Below are 19,832 nucleotides of genomic sequence, written 5' to 3' on the forward strand. Positions count from 1 at the left end.
ATATAAATATAATAAATCATTTATTTATAATGTGGTAAAACAATAAAGTACAAAATCTAATAAGGGTATACTCAAAATAAGCAATGGAATGGTAATATATGCATATTTATGTATATATATATATATTACCTGGCACACACTTAAATACGGTTTATTTAAAAACTTGTAATAAATACAAAATCACAAATGAACACGTTGTCTTTGTTGTAATTTAATACCAATAGATGATGTGTAGAGATCCACTTAATAGTTCGTAATTGCACGATAATTGTTATTTGATCATTATTTTTGCAGTCTATATTATGTGTAGTTATATGATATATTATTAATCATAATAACATGGTCGGTGGCATTGTTGTACAATCACATGTGGATATAAGAAGCCTTTTATCAACTATTCAAATGTCACAGCTGCCATATGATATCATTTTTTTTTCTTCTGCAGAGTTTGGAAGCTCCAACAAGTGTAAGAACTGCTAATGGCAATTACTTAGAATAATAAATTATTTATCAGTATAAATGGAGAAACAATCAAGAATCTCTAATACATGAGTTGACCAATTATGTTAATCATTATGTATAAACATACGAGCTGTATGATATTGATATTACTAGGCTGGCATCGCGTATCGAAGTGATACATTTCAAAGCGCATGAACTTTTGCATGGCACGAATTCATCTAGCAACCATTACTGCTAGGATTGCCTTTTGGTAAAGGGCGCACCAAATATAATTTTTCGCCTTGTTTGTTGGTATAAATAGGTGCTCGTTGATAATGATCTACCAACTGATCTAATGTATGGAACTTTCTCTGGCCAATGCAGTACAGTGCTCCTTCTACGTGTACCCTAAAATGCTTATTGCGTCCTGGAGCTTTTAAGGACACAGAATAATCTCCCATCTAAAATATAAGTAAAAAGAAATTATTTTCAACACTCTTTTATATTTATTTTTATGATTAATAGAAGAGATATAATGATGAAAATTATTTACATTAGTTTCACTATCTCTGATTAAAAAATCACCATCGTGACCATGCTGGTTGAGCAATGTATCACACTGTGATCTTGTAATATTGCCATAATACCAAGGTTTCCCAACAAGATGCGGTCTATCACCTGGATCTGGTCTTCGTTCAAGAGAATCATTTGCACTAATTTCATTACTCGTTACGCCACGATCGCGATATGGTTGTGTTAGATATTCGCTGAGTTCCTGAAGGTAATTACGTGGTACTAGGCCAATTTGCCCTTGACTATTTCTTGCTTTATACCATTCAGGATCTGCTGGAGGACGATCAAGAATCTCCAAGCGATCACCTTTTTCAAAAGATAGCTCCTGATCATTATTTGAAGAAAATGAATATAATGCAACTACAATATCAAGAACATTTTCTGCCATAGCATATGTATGAAGAGTATCATCGGCATCGCCTTCTTCTTGAGTATAATTTGATGGGAACCAACCAGCCTGAGTACCACTTTGACCTCTCCACCAGCCATCATTGCTTTTCTCAAGTATTAGGATTCTGGTGCCTTTGACAAGTGATAATTCGTCTGCTTGCTGAGCTTGATAGTTATATTTAACGACAGCGGTACCTATTGCTTCACTTGGATCAGCTGGTAAACGTCTAGCCATAATAGGTGATTCTACAGCACGGGAAGGTGAATTGCTAGATGGTAATGTTTTAGAGCCAGAACCCTTTTTAACTTTCTTCTTAATACTGTCAAAAAGGGATGGCTTTTCTTTTTTAACATAATTGCTTGGCACGTAACCAGCTTGTCCTCTAGCACTTTGTACTCTCCACCAGTGCTTGGAATCATCGAGCAATAAATAGCGCTCGTTTTTACGTAGATCCAATTCTTGAGCTCCCTGTGCTCCATAGTCGTACTTGGCGACAACGTAACACACGTCGTCCTGACTTGTTTTGCCTAAAATGTGTTATAGAAATTATTTTAACGCGTAAGCTTATTAAATAGAAATATAATCTAAATTAGCCAAATCAAATTTATTTTTTACAAAATTTATAAAACATTACTATACAGCTTACTTAGGATAATGTAATCAAATTAAAAGCATTACCATTAACTACTAATAAATTTAATTATTACCACAAAATAATAAATTTGAATGAATACAGAATAATAAACTGATAAGAAAAATTATTGCTGATATAATTCAAGTGTAAATTAAACATTATAATAAAAATAATATACAAATTTTATTCAAATATATTTACATAAAATGTATTTTGGAAAATATATATATATATTATATGTAAAGTATTTGTACTAAAGTAAAGCAATAAAAAATAAATATACAAATAAAGCAACGCATACAAGAATAAAAACGTACCATGCTTCATGGCTGCCATGTGCGAAAAGGGGGAGAGGGGAGTTATATATATAAGAGTGTGTATGTGTGTATTAAACTGTGCTACGAGTAGTTACTACAGATGTACTACTCTGATTGTTTGTAATTCTGCTTGTACAATGTTGGTGACGTATGTGCAGCAGGCATTCATTCCTCAGCTTTTTTGTTTATTGATGGTAAACTTGACGATCTCTTTGTTCAGACTCCATCGTTCTTGCAGGTAGGGCAAGCAAGCGCATTACCACACTTTGAAGAAAATAAAACAACAATTATTATCTTGAAATTACAAATAAGAAATTACAAAAATGATATAACTCTTTTTTTATTGAAAATATTATAGCTTTCATTTAGAAATACAACTTATATAATACACACGTTTTCTTCATTAAATATATCTATAAGTATTTTTGTTTTTCATTATAAAGCATGCACCTATACCAATAAATTTCACCTTAGATTTATACATATATATATATATACAGGATGTCATACAACTAGTCGTACAATCGAGCAAGTGAATCTACATGAAAAACTAAATCAACAATGTAACATACAGTTTTTACACATAAGATTTTGTTTTGAAACAAAATAAGTTTAAAAATTTATCAAGTGCATATGCACTTGATCTAGTTTCAGCTCAACAAATTTCACTATCTTCATCTCGGATATTCAGAAGAGCATTTTTGTACTTTTTAATATGTTTACAAACATTGTCAATATGATGATATCTCTTGTATCAGTTCTACTTTTTATGTTTATCAAACAAGACTTTTAATGTTTAAGATTGCAAACTCAGTTAAGTGCATGCGTACTTGACAAATTTTCAAACATATATATCAATAAATTTTATTCTACATTTTCCATTTAATTTTTCATATAGAATTATGTCCTGCTCGCTTATATCGTCAATTATAGCACATCCTATACATTTATTATTAGGTCATTAAGATGAAACGTCCGATTATTTCTCATTCGAAATTGAACATTTCAGACATAATGATCTAATACAAAAATTTATAATATTTTGTAACACAATACCAGTTAAAATAGAAATAATATTTATGATCTTTTATATCGTATATACGCATATAGGTATGTTCTTATAATTTCTCAAATAAATATTTCAGCTTAAATAAATTAAATTTACTCTAAAGATGAAAGATTTATAACGTGCATAGACAAGGCAATATTTTACAAATAAAATCTCTAAAAATAAAATCAATATGTTGATATAATAAGCACATTCCTGAATTGATAATGAAAAATAAATAATGAATAATGAAAAGAATAAAACAAACATCAATTGTAGTAAAAATTCGAAATAATGTTTATTATAACAAATCCGATTATCCGATTTAAGTAGGTAAACTTAAATTTAATAACAAAGTATTAACTGTTATATCATAAAATAAATACTAGGCACTTAAATAGAATTGAATTAACACAAATTAAAAATTTGAAAATATACATAGTACATAGAAAATTGTACAGCATGTAATACATAATATTTAAATCGTTTATTTATTAATGGTGATATACATTATAATAAAAATCCAAAATATAAATTAAAAAATTAAAGAAATAGGAAAAATAAATATTTATGAAATATATATTAACAGAGGTCGATATAGATGCAAAACGATAGAAGCATAATAAAAGTTTTTTGTGTATCTATCTATATATATACATATATATAGGGATATATATATATATATATATATAAAACCATAATTTTTATAAATAATAAATTACGTAAAGTTTTAACAATATACAAAATAATATTAGGACGCGTAAAATAGTTGATGAAAAATCGTTAAATAATTGTAATTCTTTTCGTGCGATTTTATCGACTTACCGATTTTTAAACTTGACATATTCTTGTATACAGCTCCTAAAATCGACGTTTGTTACACGGATTGTTTCCCCCACTTCGGCCCACAGCCATGAACAAGAACGAAATACAGCGTATGTAGGAATTAACTTTTGGGGAATGAGAGAAAAGGGAAGGAGAGAGGGGTCGTCGGATAGGAAGACGAGGGTACCAAGGAATCAGGGAATGATTCCGACGACCGTACAAAACTCCATCCACTGAACGATGTTGATCGTTTCTGTTTCTCTATTAACACTGCACCGCATAGGAGAGCAACGACTTTTTCTGTTGAACCATAAAACCTCCTTCTGCGGCTAAAACCTTATACCTTTTAACGGCGGTAGACACAAATATCTAATGCTCTACCGATTCCTCCACTTCAATTAGTTTATGCGGCCCCTCCCGCAAAAAAAGGACAGACCCACCCTCTGTACAGAAACACCAAATCTATATACGAATAGCCAAGATTACTAACTCTTAGTACCCTATTGACAAACGCGATAACAGTGCCGCATAGTGATAACTGTTTGTACTACTACATTCTATTATACATACATAGAGGGTAACCAGATTGCATCGAGTTAATTAGTTATGATTGGACAAGCCCTCTTCGTGACTAAAAATATTTAACCAATAGCGTCGATTTATTTTAGGGAATTATTGTTAAGATTTCAAAATATTACTTTAATATTTTATATTCTTTTACAAGAAATTGATATTTTTATATATTATTTTCAGAAATTATTATAAATATTGCTTTAATTTTTATATCTATAAAGAAGTTTATTAAAATAAAAAGTGTTTGAATCGGATACTTATGGTGGCGCTAATTTCAATCAGTAACATGATCTATTGATATGAGTGCGCATATTTTTCGATTATGTGATTGAGTTGCGTGCAATTACGCATTTGTTTGTAGGAATCTGTGAATAACACGTGTGTTTGTTGTGTTGTGAACTGTTTTAAATATAAATCTATTTAACATGCCACAAGGCAAATTAAAAGTTAAAACTAAACTTCCGCCAGCGGTTAAGACTAAAATAAATAAACAAAAAAAGGGACCTGTGCAACGTCGTGGAAGTAAGTTTTAAATTTGATTTTTACGTTCTATTCAAACAATTGATATTCTTTTTGTAATATTTGATTATTTAATAATGTTAGTTTAAAAAAAATAAAACATTGTATGCAGTTTAGAATCCGTTTTTTTTTTCTTTCAAGATGCACCTATTCAACCTAAAAAGGCAAAAGTTAAAGAAGCACAAAAATTAAAAAAGATAATTTCGAACACTGTAAATAATGCTATAGAAGATGAACTTAGAGAAAGGGCTTTGGAAGGAAAAAAGTCTCTCGTAAAAAAGGATAAAACAATTAAATCAAAGACCTAATCGTTACTTATACAATATGTATATTTAATGTAATTTATTATCTAAACGTTAATTGCAAATTTATGTGATGCAATTAATGAATTCATTTAATATTTTGTTATATGCCTTAAGTTGTAATTTGATACAACATTTGTATGTACAAAAATAGATTAACATAATTTAAAGTTCAAATTATAATAATAGATTGATAAGAATAACACTGTAATATCAATAAATACTTATATTTTTAATAGCAATTAAAAAATATTCATTTCATTTATTAATCATATATATCATCTTTAACAGAAACGTTAAACCACATCAATGAATTTTCTAATTCAAAACTTGTAAGTTTTGTCAAAACTAGATTTGAATAATAGATCCTTTTATGAGCCATTCATTTGACAATTAGATTAACACAATAAACTGTAGAGAAAATTGATAAAATAATATGCATTGTTGTCATACCACTTATTATTGAACGATTATATGAAAATGATTTTCAGTTAATAGTGTTAAATCTAATTATTAAGGAAATTAATTTTAAATATTAAAAGTTACGTATTAATGAAGTGCTTTTATAATAAAATTTGAAAGAATTCAAAAACGAAGGAATTAATCAATTTGGTCTATGAACGGCTGATATAAGAAAACTGCCATAGAAGGAAATTATGTTTTATGTTAGATAAATACTTATAAATAGATGTAAAATAATGAAATTTTTTGTTAAGAAAAAAAATGAATTTTTTTTCCGGTCTTTTTACATATAATATAATATATTTTGTTTTACTTTTTTTGAATTCAAATATTATTGAGAAACAACCTGTAATAAATAAATAATATAGATTATATAAATAATTCATTATACTTTTTTCACATACATATAGATATATATATATATATATAAAATATGATTTACCACCAGGAGATGGCCACTTTGTCGATTTTTACTTATCGCTGACTCATTTCCCATCTTGAATTCAATAATGCCTTCCTTACCATTTATTAACTTATGGAAAGTTCTAAAAATAATTTATAAAATATTACTTTTTTGTTTTACAATATGTATACATAGAAAAATTTGCATATATATATATATATATATATATATATATTTTTTTTTATTATACTTACGTATCTGTATTAATTATTTTTAAAATCTTTTGCTTGTTTGTAATATAAATTAATTTTGTAACTGCCTCTATTATATATGGTACTTCTAATATTAAATCACCCTATAATAAATATGTCAAAATTTATTAGTAATGTTCACATTTTGTAATAAATGTATTTCTTCTACTTTTTAAAATATTATAATTAGTATTTAAAATAAAATTGTTTTTTTTTTTATGTAATAATATAACAAACCTTGTCTTTCTTAAGATCAGGGGATATTCGCAAAATTAAGAGATTATCCGATTCTCCGGTAACAACGACTTCATCTATATGATCATAAGGTAACCGATGCTTTAGTTTTAATGTTTTTTTCATTTCTAATATATATACTGCTTGTTTAGTTAACAGCAGAATTCTATCTCGAGTTTTGTAACCATGTCGATCATATTTGGTTACTGGGGCTGCATACTAAAATAAAAATATATTTATTATTAAATGAATGTTATTTAATAATGAAAAAGTATTAATATTTATATTACTTCATACCTCTATTCTTTCATTAATTGAAATGATCGAATTAACAAGGTTCTTTATTAATGTTTTCTGCTCATCGTCAAGCCTGCTATTTCTAAATCTTGGACCTAAACTTTTCTCATATGACTTTTTTTTATCCTTGAATAAAGTTTCAGCCAGAATCTTTAATTCAAATTGTGTTTTTTCTTTAGCTGTTAAGGCTAATCTATAGTTTCGTGCCTTCCATCTTTTATGTATTAATCTTAAATGTTCTGAAGCCTAATTTATAATTAAAAATTATATAGTGCTAATATTACTACTTGTTTGTGTTATCATAAAAAATACTTACTTGTTTGCAAGAATAAGGACATGGAGGCCATTGATTATTTAGAACACCGCTAGGAAGGTTCTGGGAAAGGTTAATAAGCCATTGTGATTTTGCTAATTCTATAAAAATCATATTTTCTGGAGTTGGTGGACCAGTTCTTGTAAGATATCCTTTAACAAATCTATTTCACATGATATCATTTAATATTTATAATAAGTATATAAATTATTAATATAATTTAGTTTATTATTATTTTTTGTTAATTACCTGCATATAGTCTTTATAGCTTGACGTCTTCTTTTTGCTTCACGTTTTGCAAGCCATCTACGAATATATTTCTGTAATACTATTACAGCTTCTCTTGTTTTTAAATATTGTCGTCGTGTAAGTATACACTTCCATTTTCTTTGAATGATTGCAGCAATATCATGCTTTTTTAATTGAAATGCATCTTCTGTTTCAAATAATGTCTTGGGGAATCTTATAAACAACTTTGTACTGAAATGTGAAAAATATTGTAATTTGCACATAAACAATTATAATACGTTAAATCAAAGTGATATGATTTTTCTTACTTGCCCATTCTATATTCGTTAGATTCATATCCAAGATAACAGATGAGCGTTTGTACTCCATCTTTAGCTGAACCTTTGTAATGCGGCCAAGTCTCTGGGCAAAGAGACTTATAACGATTCAAAAATTGTGCATATAATTTTCTATAAGCAAAACCAGCACGTCTTACTCGTAAATTTTCCATTAAACCGAGATATTTGACTTGATGTAATACAATCTTATCATCGAAACGACCTATCAAAAGAAACAAATATAATTATAAAGGACATATCTCTATCCATATATATACATACATACACACATTCCTGTTCTTATTATTATTATTATACATACTAGACATTTTGAAATCATTAGGCTTAATGCATCTGATGTAAGAAGGCTCTTTCCCTGTTAATATTTCCATAAGATTATTTAAACTATTCTTAAATTGAGTTATAGCAGTTTCTGGGCGCTTTCTACTAGTTAAATCTTTCAGATTAAATGTAGTCTAAAAAATAGATAATTATTTTATAATATGTTTAAATAGATTTTTTCATTTTTTATAATATATATTACAATATATTTAGAATATATACGAACCTTTGTAATTATATTTTTTGTACGAGACATTACTTCCCGTAAATTTCTAAATAATAAATCATTATTTTTTTCAAGAAATCCACGTACATTATATGTAACTTCTCCAGCATAATGTATTAAACGAAATTCCTAGAAAAATAATAAAAGATTTTAAACAATTATCTTATCTAAAAAAAAAAAAAATAATTATTCAATTAAAAATCTTCATACATCTCGACCCATTATCTTCTGTGTCTTAAGGTCTGCTTTTATATGACTAATATAATGTGTATGATTATGTAAATTTTTGTTCAATTTCTCAAGAAAACTTATATCTGTTGGATCGCCAGGGCGTAAACATTCTTCATCCATGAAAGCTATGATTCCTAAAATCATATCAATAATGGAATAAGTAATCATAAATAAATATGTAGATATAATATCAAATATTAAACAGGTAATAATACACACCTTTATGTGTTTCTTCTATTAAATCACATATAACTTTGTTATTAAAATATTGAATATGTTCCCACTCAATACCTTCTCTCGAATATTCTTCTTGTTCCGATTTTAAAGTTAGTTGGATAAATAATTGTTGTAGTTTTTCATTGCAAAAATTAATGCAAAATTGCTCAAAGCTATATTAAAAAAAAAAAAAAAAACAACACACAATTTTTAAATATAGAATATAATATAATTTTACTTATTAAGTGCAAAATTAAATAAGATATGGAATTAATTAATCAGTTTTTATCCGTTGTTTGTATACCTGTTTTTTTGAAAAATTTCGAATCCATAAATATCAAGTATTCCCATGACCACATATTTTTTATGACCCATAGGTCGTTGTAATGACTTATTTAATCTATTGACAAGCCATGTAAATAATCTATCATATATAGCTTTTGCTAATGCATCACGAGCATATATTGCTAATTCTCTATTTAATGGAGAGGTTACAACATCACCTTGTGCATCTATAGTACGATGAGTTAAAGCCTTGGTCAATTCTTTTGTACTACAACCTAACAACTATTTGACAAAAATGTGTGTGATATATTTAATATTTATAATAACTATTATATATTTATTCTTAGATACTTACAGTACAAATTGAACTGACAGGACTAAAGGGTACTATTTTAGCAATTTCATTTTCTTCTGTAAAACCAATATTTCCCAGATGCAAGACAGATGCAACTATGGAAAATAAGCAATTTTGTTCTTCATCCGTCATTTCAATAGTTTGTAAAGCATTTACTACCTCATGATATTGATTGGTATCATTGATAGTATCTACCGAACCACCCTCTGCCTATTTTTTGGTAATAAAATGGAATATTGTGAAAATAACAAATAAATTATTTTAGATATAAGTACACATAATAAAATTGACATACCCCATTACTTAAATAAACGTAAGTATTCAAATCACGTTTGAGAAAAAGTTTGTTAAGAGTTTCTTCATCAGCTCCAGCCAAAAGTTGATAAAATATATGAAAATTACGTTCACCTGGAAATTGATGTACCACACGTGATTTCTCCAATAAATAATTTAAAATATTTCCACCAATTGGGTCTCCCTAAAATTCGTTAAAAATTTTCGATAACTTCTCTATAATTCTTCTCTCAATATATATTTTTTTTAAATTACGTTAAAACACATTTTTTTCTACGTACACGACTGTTAAACTGCATATCCATATATTTACCAAAACGTGACGAATTATCGTTACGATTGGTTTTTGCATTACCAAATGCTTCAAGTACTGGATTACTACCGATTAATTTTCTATTTACTTCTTCAACTTCCTTTTTATGTCTAGTTGAAGCTGCTATAAATTCTAATATTTTTTTCGATGCTTCTGTTTTCCCAGAGCCAGATTCACCTATAATATAAATTATTAATTTAATATTTAAAATTAGTGCATAATAATAATATTCATATTATATTGCAAATTAATCAAAAAATTGCAAAAGTAAAATAATTTATACACGATACCCGAAATAAGGATGCATTGGTCATAATTCTCTTGAATGAGAGATTGATAAGCAGTATCAGCTAATGCAAAACTGAAATTAAATAATATTAAAGATTATACTAAAAAATAAATAATTGTACATTATATTTAATTAAAATTATTCTTACATATGCGGTGGGGCTTCAAAAAAATGTCTTTTATGATAGAATTGTATACTATCGATATTGTAAATAGGAAGATTTTTATAAGGATTGACAGAAATCAATACTTGTCCGATGTACGTCTGAAAATGCATAAAAAAAAAAACAAATTAATTAATTAATGTTTAAAAAAATTTCTTAATTTTTCATTTCTTTCTAATTTACAATAATTTGAATTAAAAAAATATTTGTTTTTTAAATTTACAACCGATGTATATGACAAAATGAAAAGAGAATAATTGAATTTACTAGAAACTCACATAGATAAGATCTTCCTTAAATCTTTTGCGAAGATTATCAATAAATGCAGATTCACTTTGAAAGTCCTCGAGAAGAATAAAATCTTGAAGACCAACACGATCACGTTCATGTAATACTCGTTCCATACTTTTGGATGATAACCAATGTGTTGTAGACATGGCTGGTTTTTTATCATTAATTGATGTACCCATTGTACCTTTTTTCCTAATAAAACATATTATTTATCTATGAGAGAACATTTCAGCAATTTAATTAATTCAAAAAAAAAAAAAAAAAAAATTCGAACACACTTGAATGTAATATAATAAATACTATGGTAAAATTGAAAACAATATAAATTATATTACAGTTTTTGAAATAATTATATTTAAATATATATATATTAAAAATAATGTATATATATATATATACTAAAATAGTTATTTAATTTTTTTTTTTACAAAGAATATATAATAAATTATTGAAGCATATGAGCTTCTGTTCGACCTCGTGAAATTACCAGCGATAATGTTACCGATTAGATATCGTTACAACTAAAAGAATACTTTGATACTGCTAATAGTATTTTTGTAAAAATCGATTAGATAATATCGTTATATCAACAATATTTCGTATCAATATATCAAAAAAATTGTCACGTTAGAAAACGCAAATTTCATTATTTCTATATATTCGTTTACTCTTATATGTTTTAATTATAAATAAATAAAAATTATTATAAAAAGACAAATATTAAAATAAAGATAACAAATTATGTTAAATTTTAGATAAAAAAATTTCGCTCACTCGTTCATCACTCTTTATCGTAATAAAGTTTCGATTAATTACAGTATACACAATCTAATGTAAGTAATTTCTTGAATGCCACATATACAGTAAATTATTAGTGGTTTGCATAGTTGGCAATTGTCATACGTACTGTTTATGTGCGTTATTGCACTAACGTAAGTTAACATTGGCTTCGAATAGATAAGATAGAGGAATACGTGGAGGTGCGACCGCTCACCTCTTAAGAGTGAATTTCGATCGATATTTGTCAACTTTATTTAATAATCGGTTTCATATTACTTTGATAGTAATCCGCGTTTAATCGAAACGTTTATAAACATTAATTGTTTAATAACAACAATTTACGAAGAAAATCATCGAAATGGGATTATATGTAGTTACCTTTCTTTAATTCACCGATTTGAATTTGTTTATGAGTATATTGTTGAATTCTAACGAACCTTCTCAACACGATAATCCTCACTGATCGAAATACTCATGACCATTTTCTTAAGATTAACTTCTTAACTACAACAATGATACGATGCACATTTTTATTTCATTGTCAGACTTATCTCGTCCCCTCTCTCTTGTCGCTCTTCAATTTTTTTTACCCTGGTAACAAGAGTCATTGAATTATTTTTCTTTTTTTTTTATTTCTTTTCTTCTTTTTCTTATATCGTCCGACATACCGTCGTAAACAACAGTGCTAATTTTTTCATGATTCATTTATTGTTAAATCCATTTTCCGACGCTAGCCTTGCGTAACTCGTACAAAAGATAATTTGAATTACGAGACAATTTGAATTGCGTTTAAGTATCAATCGATCTCAATAAGATCGAAATAGCGATTATCGAAAGTAATGATAATCGCTATTTCGATTTTTCTCGTTTGAATAAATCAACTATTCAAATTTATATTTTGCCGTCATACAAGTGATACTTCTATTCTTTATGAAATATTTAATAAATTAATTACAACTTTCTATATTATCGTAAAAATAATATTATATATATTTTATTTCTTTCATGCGGGTTTAAGTTAGATAAAATAATTATCAGAAATCGTAAATTACTTCGCGGTACAGTTAATTGGTGAAACGTAACACTCGTACCTTTAAATTATTATTTTTTCTTTTATAGAAAAAGACTACGATAAATGTTTTTAAAATTGTAGATAATAATGCTTTACGATAAGGTTACAGTTTTTTTATTTAATTGTTTCGTAATATTTCTTCTCTCGATATTATTAACCACAGGCAACGAGGGTATATATGTATATATATATATATATATTTATATCGAAAGATTTACAAACTATAAATTAACAATACCAATTAATGGTAAATTATATAAAGATAACCTCCTTTTTTATTTTTTTAGTATATAATACCGAAGATGTAGATTTATCCAAATGTAAACTTACACAGCTTGGAACGGAATATCGAGGTTCGAAAATGGTAACCAGCAGTAATGTTCGTTGTCAATATTGGCAAACAGATCAGCCACTTCATAAGGTTATTTTATATTTGGTTTTATTAATAACTCTTAATTATTGACGTATGAGTATGAAATATTATCAGGTATATATTATTCATGATCGTTACATTATTGTATTCGTTTATACTTTCGTACAGAAATACGTTGGTCAAAATTCATCATTTATATATTCAATTAATATTATTTATTATTTTTACGTCGATTTAATATTTACAATTAGGTTGATCCTAATATAACGGATGCAGATTTCCCTGAGAAATCTATGAAAGCTGCGAAAAATTATTGTCGTAATCCTACTAATGATCCACGGGGTCCTTGGTGTTATACATTAGATCCTAGTCTTATAGACGATGAATGCGAAATACCTCTTTGCAATTTTGGCGGTAAGTAGAATAGCAAAGTTAATAATCACAATTTTAATACATTTTTTTACATAAAATATGATCGTTGAATGTTTATAAGTGTTTTGATATAATTTTGTAATTTTTATAACAACAATTATAAATATTAATACACGTATTATCATTTATTGTATCAGTACAAAATAATACAGAAATAATAGCGGGAAAATCAAATATTTTGAACGTACTTAACTGATATATCATTTTAAAATACCTATAATGGTTTTTTTTTTTTTAATAACTATAGAAGATAATTTTAATTTTTCGAACAAACAATATATCTGTTCTTTTTGTTTACCTTGATATGATTATGATAAATATGTATATATTATATGCTTGTTATATTTATTTTTTTATGGTCTAATTGTAAGATTGCAGAATTTCTGGTATAGGAGCTGAGTATGCTGGAGATCGTAAAGTTAGTTCTTCAGGTAAAAAATGTAAATCATGGACAGAACGATACAAAGTTTCTAATGAAAAGGTATAATTATAATAAATTCATATCATACAAATTATATAATATTAGATAAATAATATATTTTTTAGAGTCCAGTATTTGCCAATAAAAATTTTCCAGATGAATCAGTGAAAAAGGCTAATCGTTTTTGTAGAAATCCTGATGATAATATTGGTGGTCCATGGTGTTATGTACGTGATGAAACTTACGAAACAATTGAAAAAGAATATTGTGATATTCCATTTTGTGATGATAAGGGTAAAATCACTTATAATTGAAAATTACAGAAAGTTATAAATATCATTATACAATACCATTTAATAAAATTGAATTGTATTTTAGATTGTTTAGTATATGTCAGAAATACATCAAGATATTCAATTCTGACAAATCTAAACTTTACTTTTACAACCATAACATTTTGGATTAAATTATGGAATCCAAATGATGAATATAATGTATGCGAAAGCATGTATATGTAATAGGTGCATTTTATTTTTGGAACTTATTTATATTATTATTGTTTAGGGAGAATTTAAAATTCTATTAAGTGTTCTTCCAATTCCTACATTCGCAAGTAAAATTGCTGAAGATTGGCACGCAGGTGTTGAGTTAATGTTCTCAAATTTTGGTTCTGGTCAAACATATCCTGATGCTAATGTTTGTATAATCTTTGCTGTATTATAATATTAAATATATATGTCAGAGTATTTTTTATAGATAGATGATTTTGAAGATACACCAAGTATATTACTCGGTACAAAATGGACTGGTATATGGATTACATGGGCAGGAGGTTTCATATCTATAGGAATAGATGGATCATCTAAGCCCCTTTTTATTGGGGAATATAAAAAAAAAAATACTATCTCAGACCTCTTTTCCAATTACTTGTTATTTTATGGAATCGTAGGCACAAATGTACTATGGAGTTCAGAATTTTGTCAAATTGGTATAATGATTACAATGTTAAAATCAAACTTGAAATATTCAAAAGGTATTATTTTTATTATATATTTGTAGATTGTGAAGTTCATGTAACCATTGGAATGGAATTTGCAAAAGTTTGGCCAATGCAAAAAACCAATAATACTTATGATATTCATTTTAATGTGCGAGCGAATCGTAATATTGCTATACAAATCTATCAAAATCCTGTTAATATTTACCCATGTTTTACTGTAAGTAATTACTCTTATATATCAAATATTGTTAAGTAAACATCATATATTAACAATCAAGGAATATAAATGTTTTAGATAATCATAGATAATGTTACATCATTAATATATCAGAAAAGTAAATTGTCAATGAAACAATATTTGAAACAAGTTTCAAGTAAAGGATTATTAAATATTTGGAAATGGAAACAATTTTCTATTAGGTAGTAACACTTTTAATAATGAAAGTAAAAGTAATCAAATTAATAAGTTCTTTCATTAATATAGTATTTTAGGTTCACATTTACGATTATTTTATCAACAAACATATGGCGATGAAGAATTATTATACGTGAATCATGATCTGTTTAATACATTAAGATGGTTCAGTATAGGAACTGAGTATAATTTAGCTTACTGGACAATTTTTTGCATACCAGATGGTTTTGTATATTATCAAATTAAAATTTTTTTTTTAAGTGCTTATTATATTTAAGAATCGTATACATTTTGACAGAATCACATGTAGTAGAAGATCCATGGCCACCCAACTGTATATCTGATCTTATGGATTATGCTTATAAAGGTGATCAGTGGTTTAGTGCAAGTGATGTACCTTGTATACCATGGATTTCAAAAGAAGTACGATATATATATATATATATATATATATATATATATATATATATATGTGTATAACTCTATATTATTTATATAATATCTACTTCATTAGTTATGACAATACAAAATCTATGATTTATATTATATTATGATAGGTACCAAAAGAAGAAAAAATTGATAGTAATTTTGTTGATGGCTATATTTTAAAAGCATTGAATAAATGCAGAAATCCTAGTCGTAGTCCAGAAGGTCCTTATTGTTATGTAATGAATGATCCATATTCTTCAAGCGTTTCAAAACAGTATTGTTCAATACGAAAATGCCTATCTTCAGGTAATTATATTTTGGACTTTGCTAACAGTAATATAATATAGTTCATCTTTCTTTATTGGCATTTATAATCTCTTCATTTAATAGAATGTAAAATGGCTGGTACAGCAAATGATTATGTAGGATCTTTATCAACAACACGTTCGAATAGAACTTGTGCTAAATGGGTAGCTGATTACGAACTTGTAGAAACGAAAGTATACGCACAAGATACACTTGAGACTACTACACAAGACCTTTTTCAAAATCCAAGACGTTACATGACACAACAAGAATTACTTTTGAAAATGGATCCGCGAAGAAAGCCTCAACTTATCAAATATTTAAGACAAAAAGATTCGATTAATCGAACAACGTTTAATGAAACTTTGTATCCAGAACATAGTGCAAAAAAGGCTAGTAACTATTGTAGGAATCCTTCTCGTAGTATCGCTGGTACATGGTGTTATACGACGGATCCTTTGGTACCACAAGATCTCTGTGATGTTAGAGATTGCAAAATGCTAGGTAGAGTAGTAAAAATAAAAAATAATCTGGGAAAACAATATTATTCTATATTTTGAAAGTGTATTTGTTTCTATCATTATTATCATTTCTTTAGAAGAATGTATATTTCTTGTCCATGGACATGGTATCGGTAGACGTCTATATATTTTTCCTGAATATCGTTCTGAGGGCCTACATTTTTCTCTGAAAGCTTGGGAACCTGATCAGTTGGATTCTATTACAATTGTTTTTACTGCAGATGATGGTTTTAAATCACGATATATTCTTAAAATTGGAGCTTTGGATAACGAGAAAATACTTTTATATTATCAGTCTGAAAGTGAAGGTAATTTTTTAATTTTTTATCGAAATTATGTTCAAAGTTCTTAACAATTTAAAAATTAATCTAAATGTGTAAATAACATTTCTATTTTTTACATTACATAAAATTTATTTAGCTATTAACTTAGTTAAGAAGAAAACATTACCGCATCTATTGTATTTTGGAAAATGGAGCAGTTTTGTTATTCGTGTACCACGAGGAAATGTTTTACTTTATTATGAAGGATCATCAAATCCTATATTTGAATGGAAACATCCAGAACCATCGAAAGTATTTTTGCCTGTTTATTATTATTATAATAGTGAACAAAAACATGCTGTAGGCGTTGCTTTTGATTGCAATTCTAGTTGGTATATTTCTTAATATTTGTATTACATTAATTAATTTATTATTACTGTACTGATTGTTATTGTTTTGAAGGATGTCAAATAGAAAAAACAGAAACAAATGAACTTACAAGAATATTACCATTTTCAATATGGAATAAAAATAAAGTGACAAATATCCATACATTAACACTTATGATACGTGCTAAAGGTGTTGTTACAATTCCATTATTTTTATTTCCTGCAACACCTAAGTAAGAATAAAAATAAAATTTATTGTTATTTTTGGAACAATGACTGATTATGTTTTATAACTATATGTTATTATATAGCTATCACTCCTTATCTCTTTCTGAATCTGGACCATGGATATTCTTTCAAGAGAATAATTATCCCATTGTCAAAATATTTCATAAGCAATTAATGTCAAATCCATTATTTACAACAAATTCATGGACAAATATAACTATAAGGTAAATTATACAAACAAATTAAATTCTCAAACATCTTAATGTCATTTTATTTATAATTATAGATGGTTTTATAATATTATTGAATTAATATGTAATGATACATTGGTATTTCACTATGAACATAGCATCCCTCTGCTATTTTATTTTTTTTCACTCACTGTTAACAACGATGGATGGGCTATTTGGTCAGCAAATTGCATTCCAGCTGGTATACATTATTTTATATTCTATAAATATGTAATATGAAATGAGAAAAGAAAAGTGAATCATTTGTTTTAAACTGAATATAGATATAGATGGATCTGCTATTGATGGTGGCTGGTCTGAATGGGGTCCATGGTCATGTAGTGCTAGTTGTGATGGTGGTGTTGGAACAAGAACACGTTTATGCAATTCTCCGGAGCCTAATATTAGAGGGGAACCTTGTATTGGTCCTAGTAGTATGACAGGACGATGCAATTTGATTAAATGTGGAGACTTAACAGAGGGTATTTTTAAATATTTATATAAACTATGGTATATAATGTTTATATTTTTTAATATATTAAATATACACTATATATAAATATTTGTTTATATAGACAGTATTATGTTAATACAAAGAAGAATTAGAAGAAAGCATACTTCTTTAATTGTTAAAGAATATGGAACTATTGTAATTCAATCAGATCGTGACATTATTCAATTGATATCAAATATATCTATAGATCCTGAGATACAATGGTCGCATAACGGAATATTTATTAAAGAAAGTGATAGAATTAAGATAAAAGAATTTAATGTTGGTATGTTTATTTTTTGTTGAATATGTAATAGATATTTATAAATTGAAATAATATGAATATATTATTTCAGTGATAAAGAATGCTCTACTGATTGATTCTGGTGTTTATACAATTACTTTACAAAGAATTGATCAGTCATATCTCATATTGAAAATTGTTGCTTTAGCTGTTATACCAAGTACAGAAAGTATTACTATACGTGAAACTTTGCCTTTATCTGTAATTTGTAATTGCCTTATTTTGGGTTATGTGTATTCTGATCTCAAAATATCTTGGAAAATAAATGAAAATATTTGGAAAGATTATGGCATTACATTACCTATGGCAGTAAATATCGATTATATCAAGGCAATAAATAAATCGCACCAAGGAATGTGGAAATGCATTGTAGAGCAAAATGATTTAAATTTTAAATGGATAACTAATATAATTGTTGTTAAAGGTAAAAATGTAGTATTTGAACTTGCTTATGTAAAATAATGAAATAAGTTAAGGCACTGTAATTACCTTTAATATGAAATGTTGAAGTTATTGGTTCACCAAATTGGCGCACTTACTTAATGGAAGATAAGCTGACCAGTCCAATATTTGGTTGGATGCCAAGTGAAAATTTTGTTGCTATTTCAGCATTAATAATCTTTTTATTATTAATTGGTTGTATAATTATAGGTTCAATCTTTTTAATAAGGCAAGTGTAATTTTTTTTAATATAATTGTCACAATAATAACATTATATACGTAATAATAATTGAATGTTAATACTATACATAGGCTTCAAGAAAGTCGAAAGATCAAAGTTCAAGTCAGAAAAACGAACAATAGAAATCGTTATAAACAGCTCCCAACTAAGAACAATCAAGAAGAATAATACATTTTATCATATATTTAGAATTTTAATCATTTATCATCATTCTATTTACATATTCATAAATAAGAAAATTTAATCTTATTGTGTTAGAGCGAATGCAATGTTAAGGAAACAACAAAATTTGTATTTTGTAAAAATGAGAATCTAAAGTATCAACTAATCCAATTCCAGG

At 27.0% G+C, this 19,832-nt stretch overlaps 4 protein-coding genes across 6 annotated transcripts; 2 read left to right on the top strand and 2 right to left on the bottom strand.

Annotated features, from left to right (window-relative positions):
- Positions 1 to 135: 135 nt before the first annotated feature.
- Positions 136 to 4,686, bottom strand: dock (SH2/SH3 adaptor protein dock). 2 transcript variants are annotated; one of them, XM_015330801.2, is made up of 4 exons: positions 4,230 to 4,685; positions 2,357 to 2,620; positions 995 to 1,932; positions 136 to 902 (listed from the first exon to the last, which is right to left on the bottom strand). In XM_015330801.2, the coding sequence occupies exons 2-4, from the start codon at positions 2,373 to 2,375 to the stop codon at positions 681 to 683; spliced, it is 1,179 nt and encodes a 392-aa protein (XP_015186287.1). In that variant the 5' UTR covers positions 2,376 to 2,620; positions 4,230 to 4,685; the 3' UTR covers positions 136 to 680. The 2 variants fall into 2 exon arrangements, with proteins under 2 accessions (XP_015186287.1, XP_015186288.1); XM_015330802.2 differs by lacking the exon at positions 2,357 to 2,620 and having other exon boundaries at positions 4,230 to 4,686.
- Positions 4,687 to 5,098: 412 nt separating this feature from the next.
- On the top strand, positions 5,099 to 5,873 carry LOC107071646 (uncharacterized). Its single transcript, XM_015330807.2, has 2 exons — positions 5,099 to 5,324; positions 5,463 to 5,873. Exons 1-2 carry the CDS (start codon positions 5,228 to 5,230, stop codon positions 5,627 to 5,629), a joined length of 264 nt encoding a protein of 87 aa, XP_015186293.1. The 5' UTR covers positions 5,099 to 5,227; the 3' UTR covers positions 5,630 to 5,873.
- Positions 5,837 to 12,434, bottom strand: Myo61F (unconventional myosin 61F). Of its 2 annotated transcripts, none has more exons than XM_089173431.1 (20): positions 12,313 to 12,434; positions 11,142 to 11,346; positions 10,849 to 10,964; positions 10,702 to 10,772; positions 10,380 to 10,588; positions 10,100 to 10,282; positions 9,805 to 10,014; positions 9,469 to 9,731; positions 9,168 to 9,337; positions 8,928 to 9,082; positions 8,718 to 8,846; positions 8,472 to 8,625; positions 8,141 to 8,372; positions 7,833 to 8,063; positions 7,587 to 7,746; positions 7,271 to 7,516; positions 6,977 to 7,192; positions 6,743 to 6,843; positions 6,528 to 6,630; positions 5,837 to 6,431 (listed from the first exon to the last, which is right to left on the bottom strand). In XM_089173431.1, the coding sequence occupies exons 2-20, from the start codon at positions 11,331 to 11,333 to the stop codon at positions 6,417 to 6,419; spliced, it is 3,156 nt and encodes a 1,051-aa protein (XP_089029557.1). In that variant the 5' UTR covers positions 11,334 to 11,346; positions 12,313 to 12,434; the 3' UTR covers positions 5,837 to 6,416. The 2 variants fall into 2 exon arrangements, with proteins under 2 accessions (XP_089029557.1, XP_015186299.2); XM_015330813.2 differs by lacking the exon at positions 12,313 to 12,434 and adding an exon at positions 11,929 to 12,051.
- A 119-nt stretch (positions 12,435 to 12,553) lies between these two features.
- LOC107071648 (uncharacterized) lies at positions 12,554 to 19,683 on the top strand. Its single transcript, XM_089173430.1, is given in 24 exon segments — positions 12,554 to 13,178; positions 13,294 to 13,493; positions 13,631 to 13,793; positions 14,183 to 14,292; positions 14,358 to 14,526; positions 14,611 to 14,726; positions 14,797 to 14,928; positions 14,989 to 15,220; positions 15,292 to 15,449; positions 15,528 to 15,652; positions 15,717 to 15,871; positions 15,946 to 16,070; positions 16,205 to 16,382; positions 16,467 to 16,886; positions 16,981 to 17,211; positions 17,324 to 17,554; positions 17,629 to 17,788; positions 17,867 to 18,007; positions 18,070 to 18,215; positions 18,298 to 18,495; positions 18,589 to 18,809; positions 18,811 to 19,234; positions 19,321 to 19,480; positions 19,564 to 19,683. Coding segments are annotated over 24 exon segments (4,377 nt in total). The 5' UTR covers positions 12,554 to 13,093; the 3' UTR covers positions 19,661 to 19,683.
- Positions 19,684 to 19,832: the final 149 nt, after the last annotated feature.

This window comes from Polistes dominula, unplaced genomic scaffold (assembly GCF_049000335.1).
Source record: "Polistes dominula isolate Pdom_NZ unplaced genomic scaffold, Pdom_raw_medaka contig_33, whole genome shotgun sequence".
Lineage (NCBI taxonomy): Eukaryota > Metazoa > Arthropoda > Insecta > Hymenoptera > Vespidae > Polistes > Polistes dominula.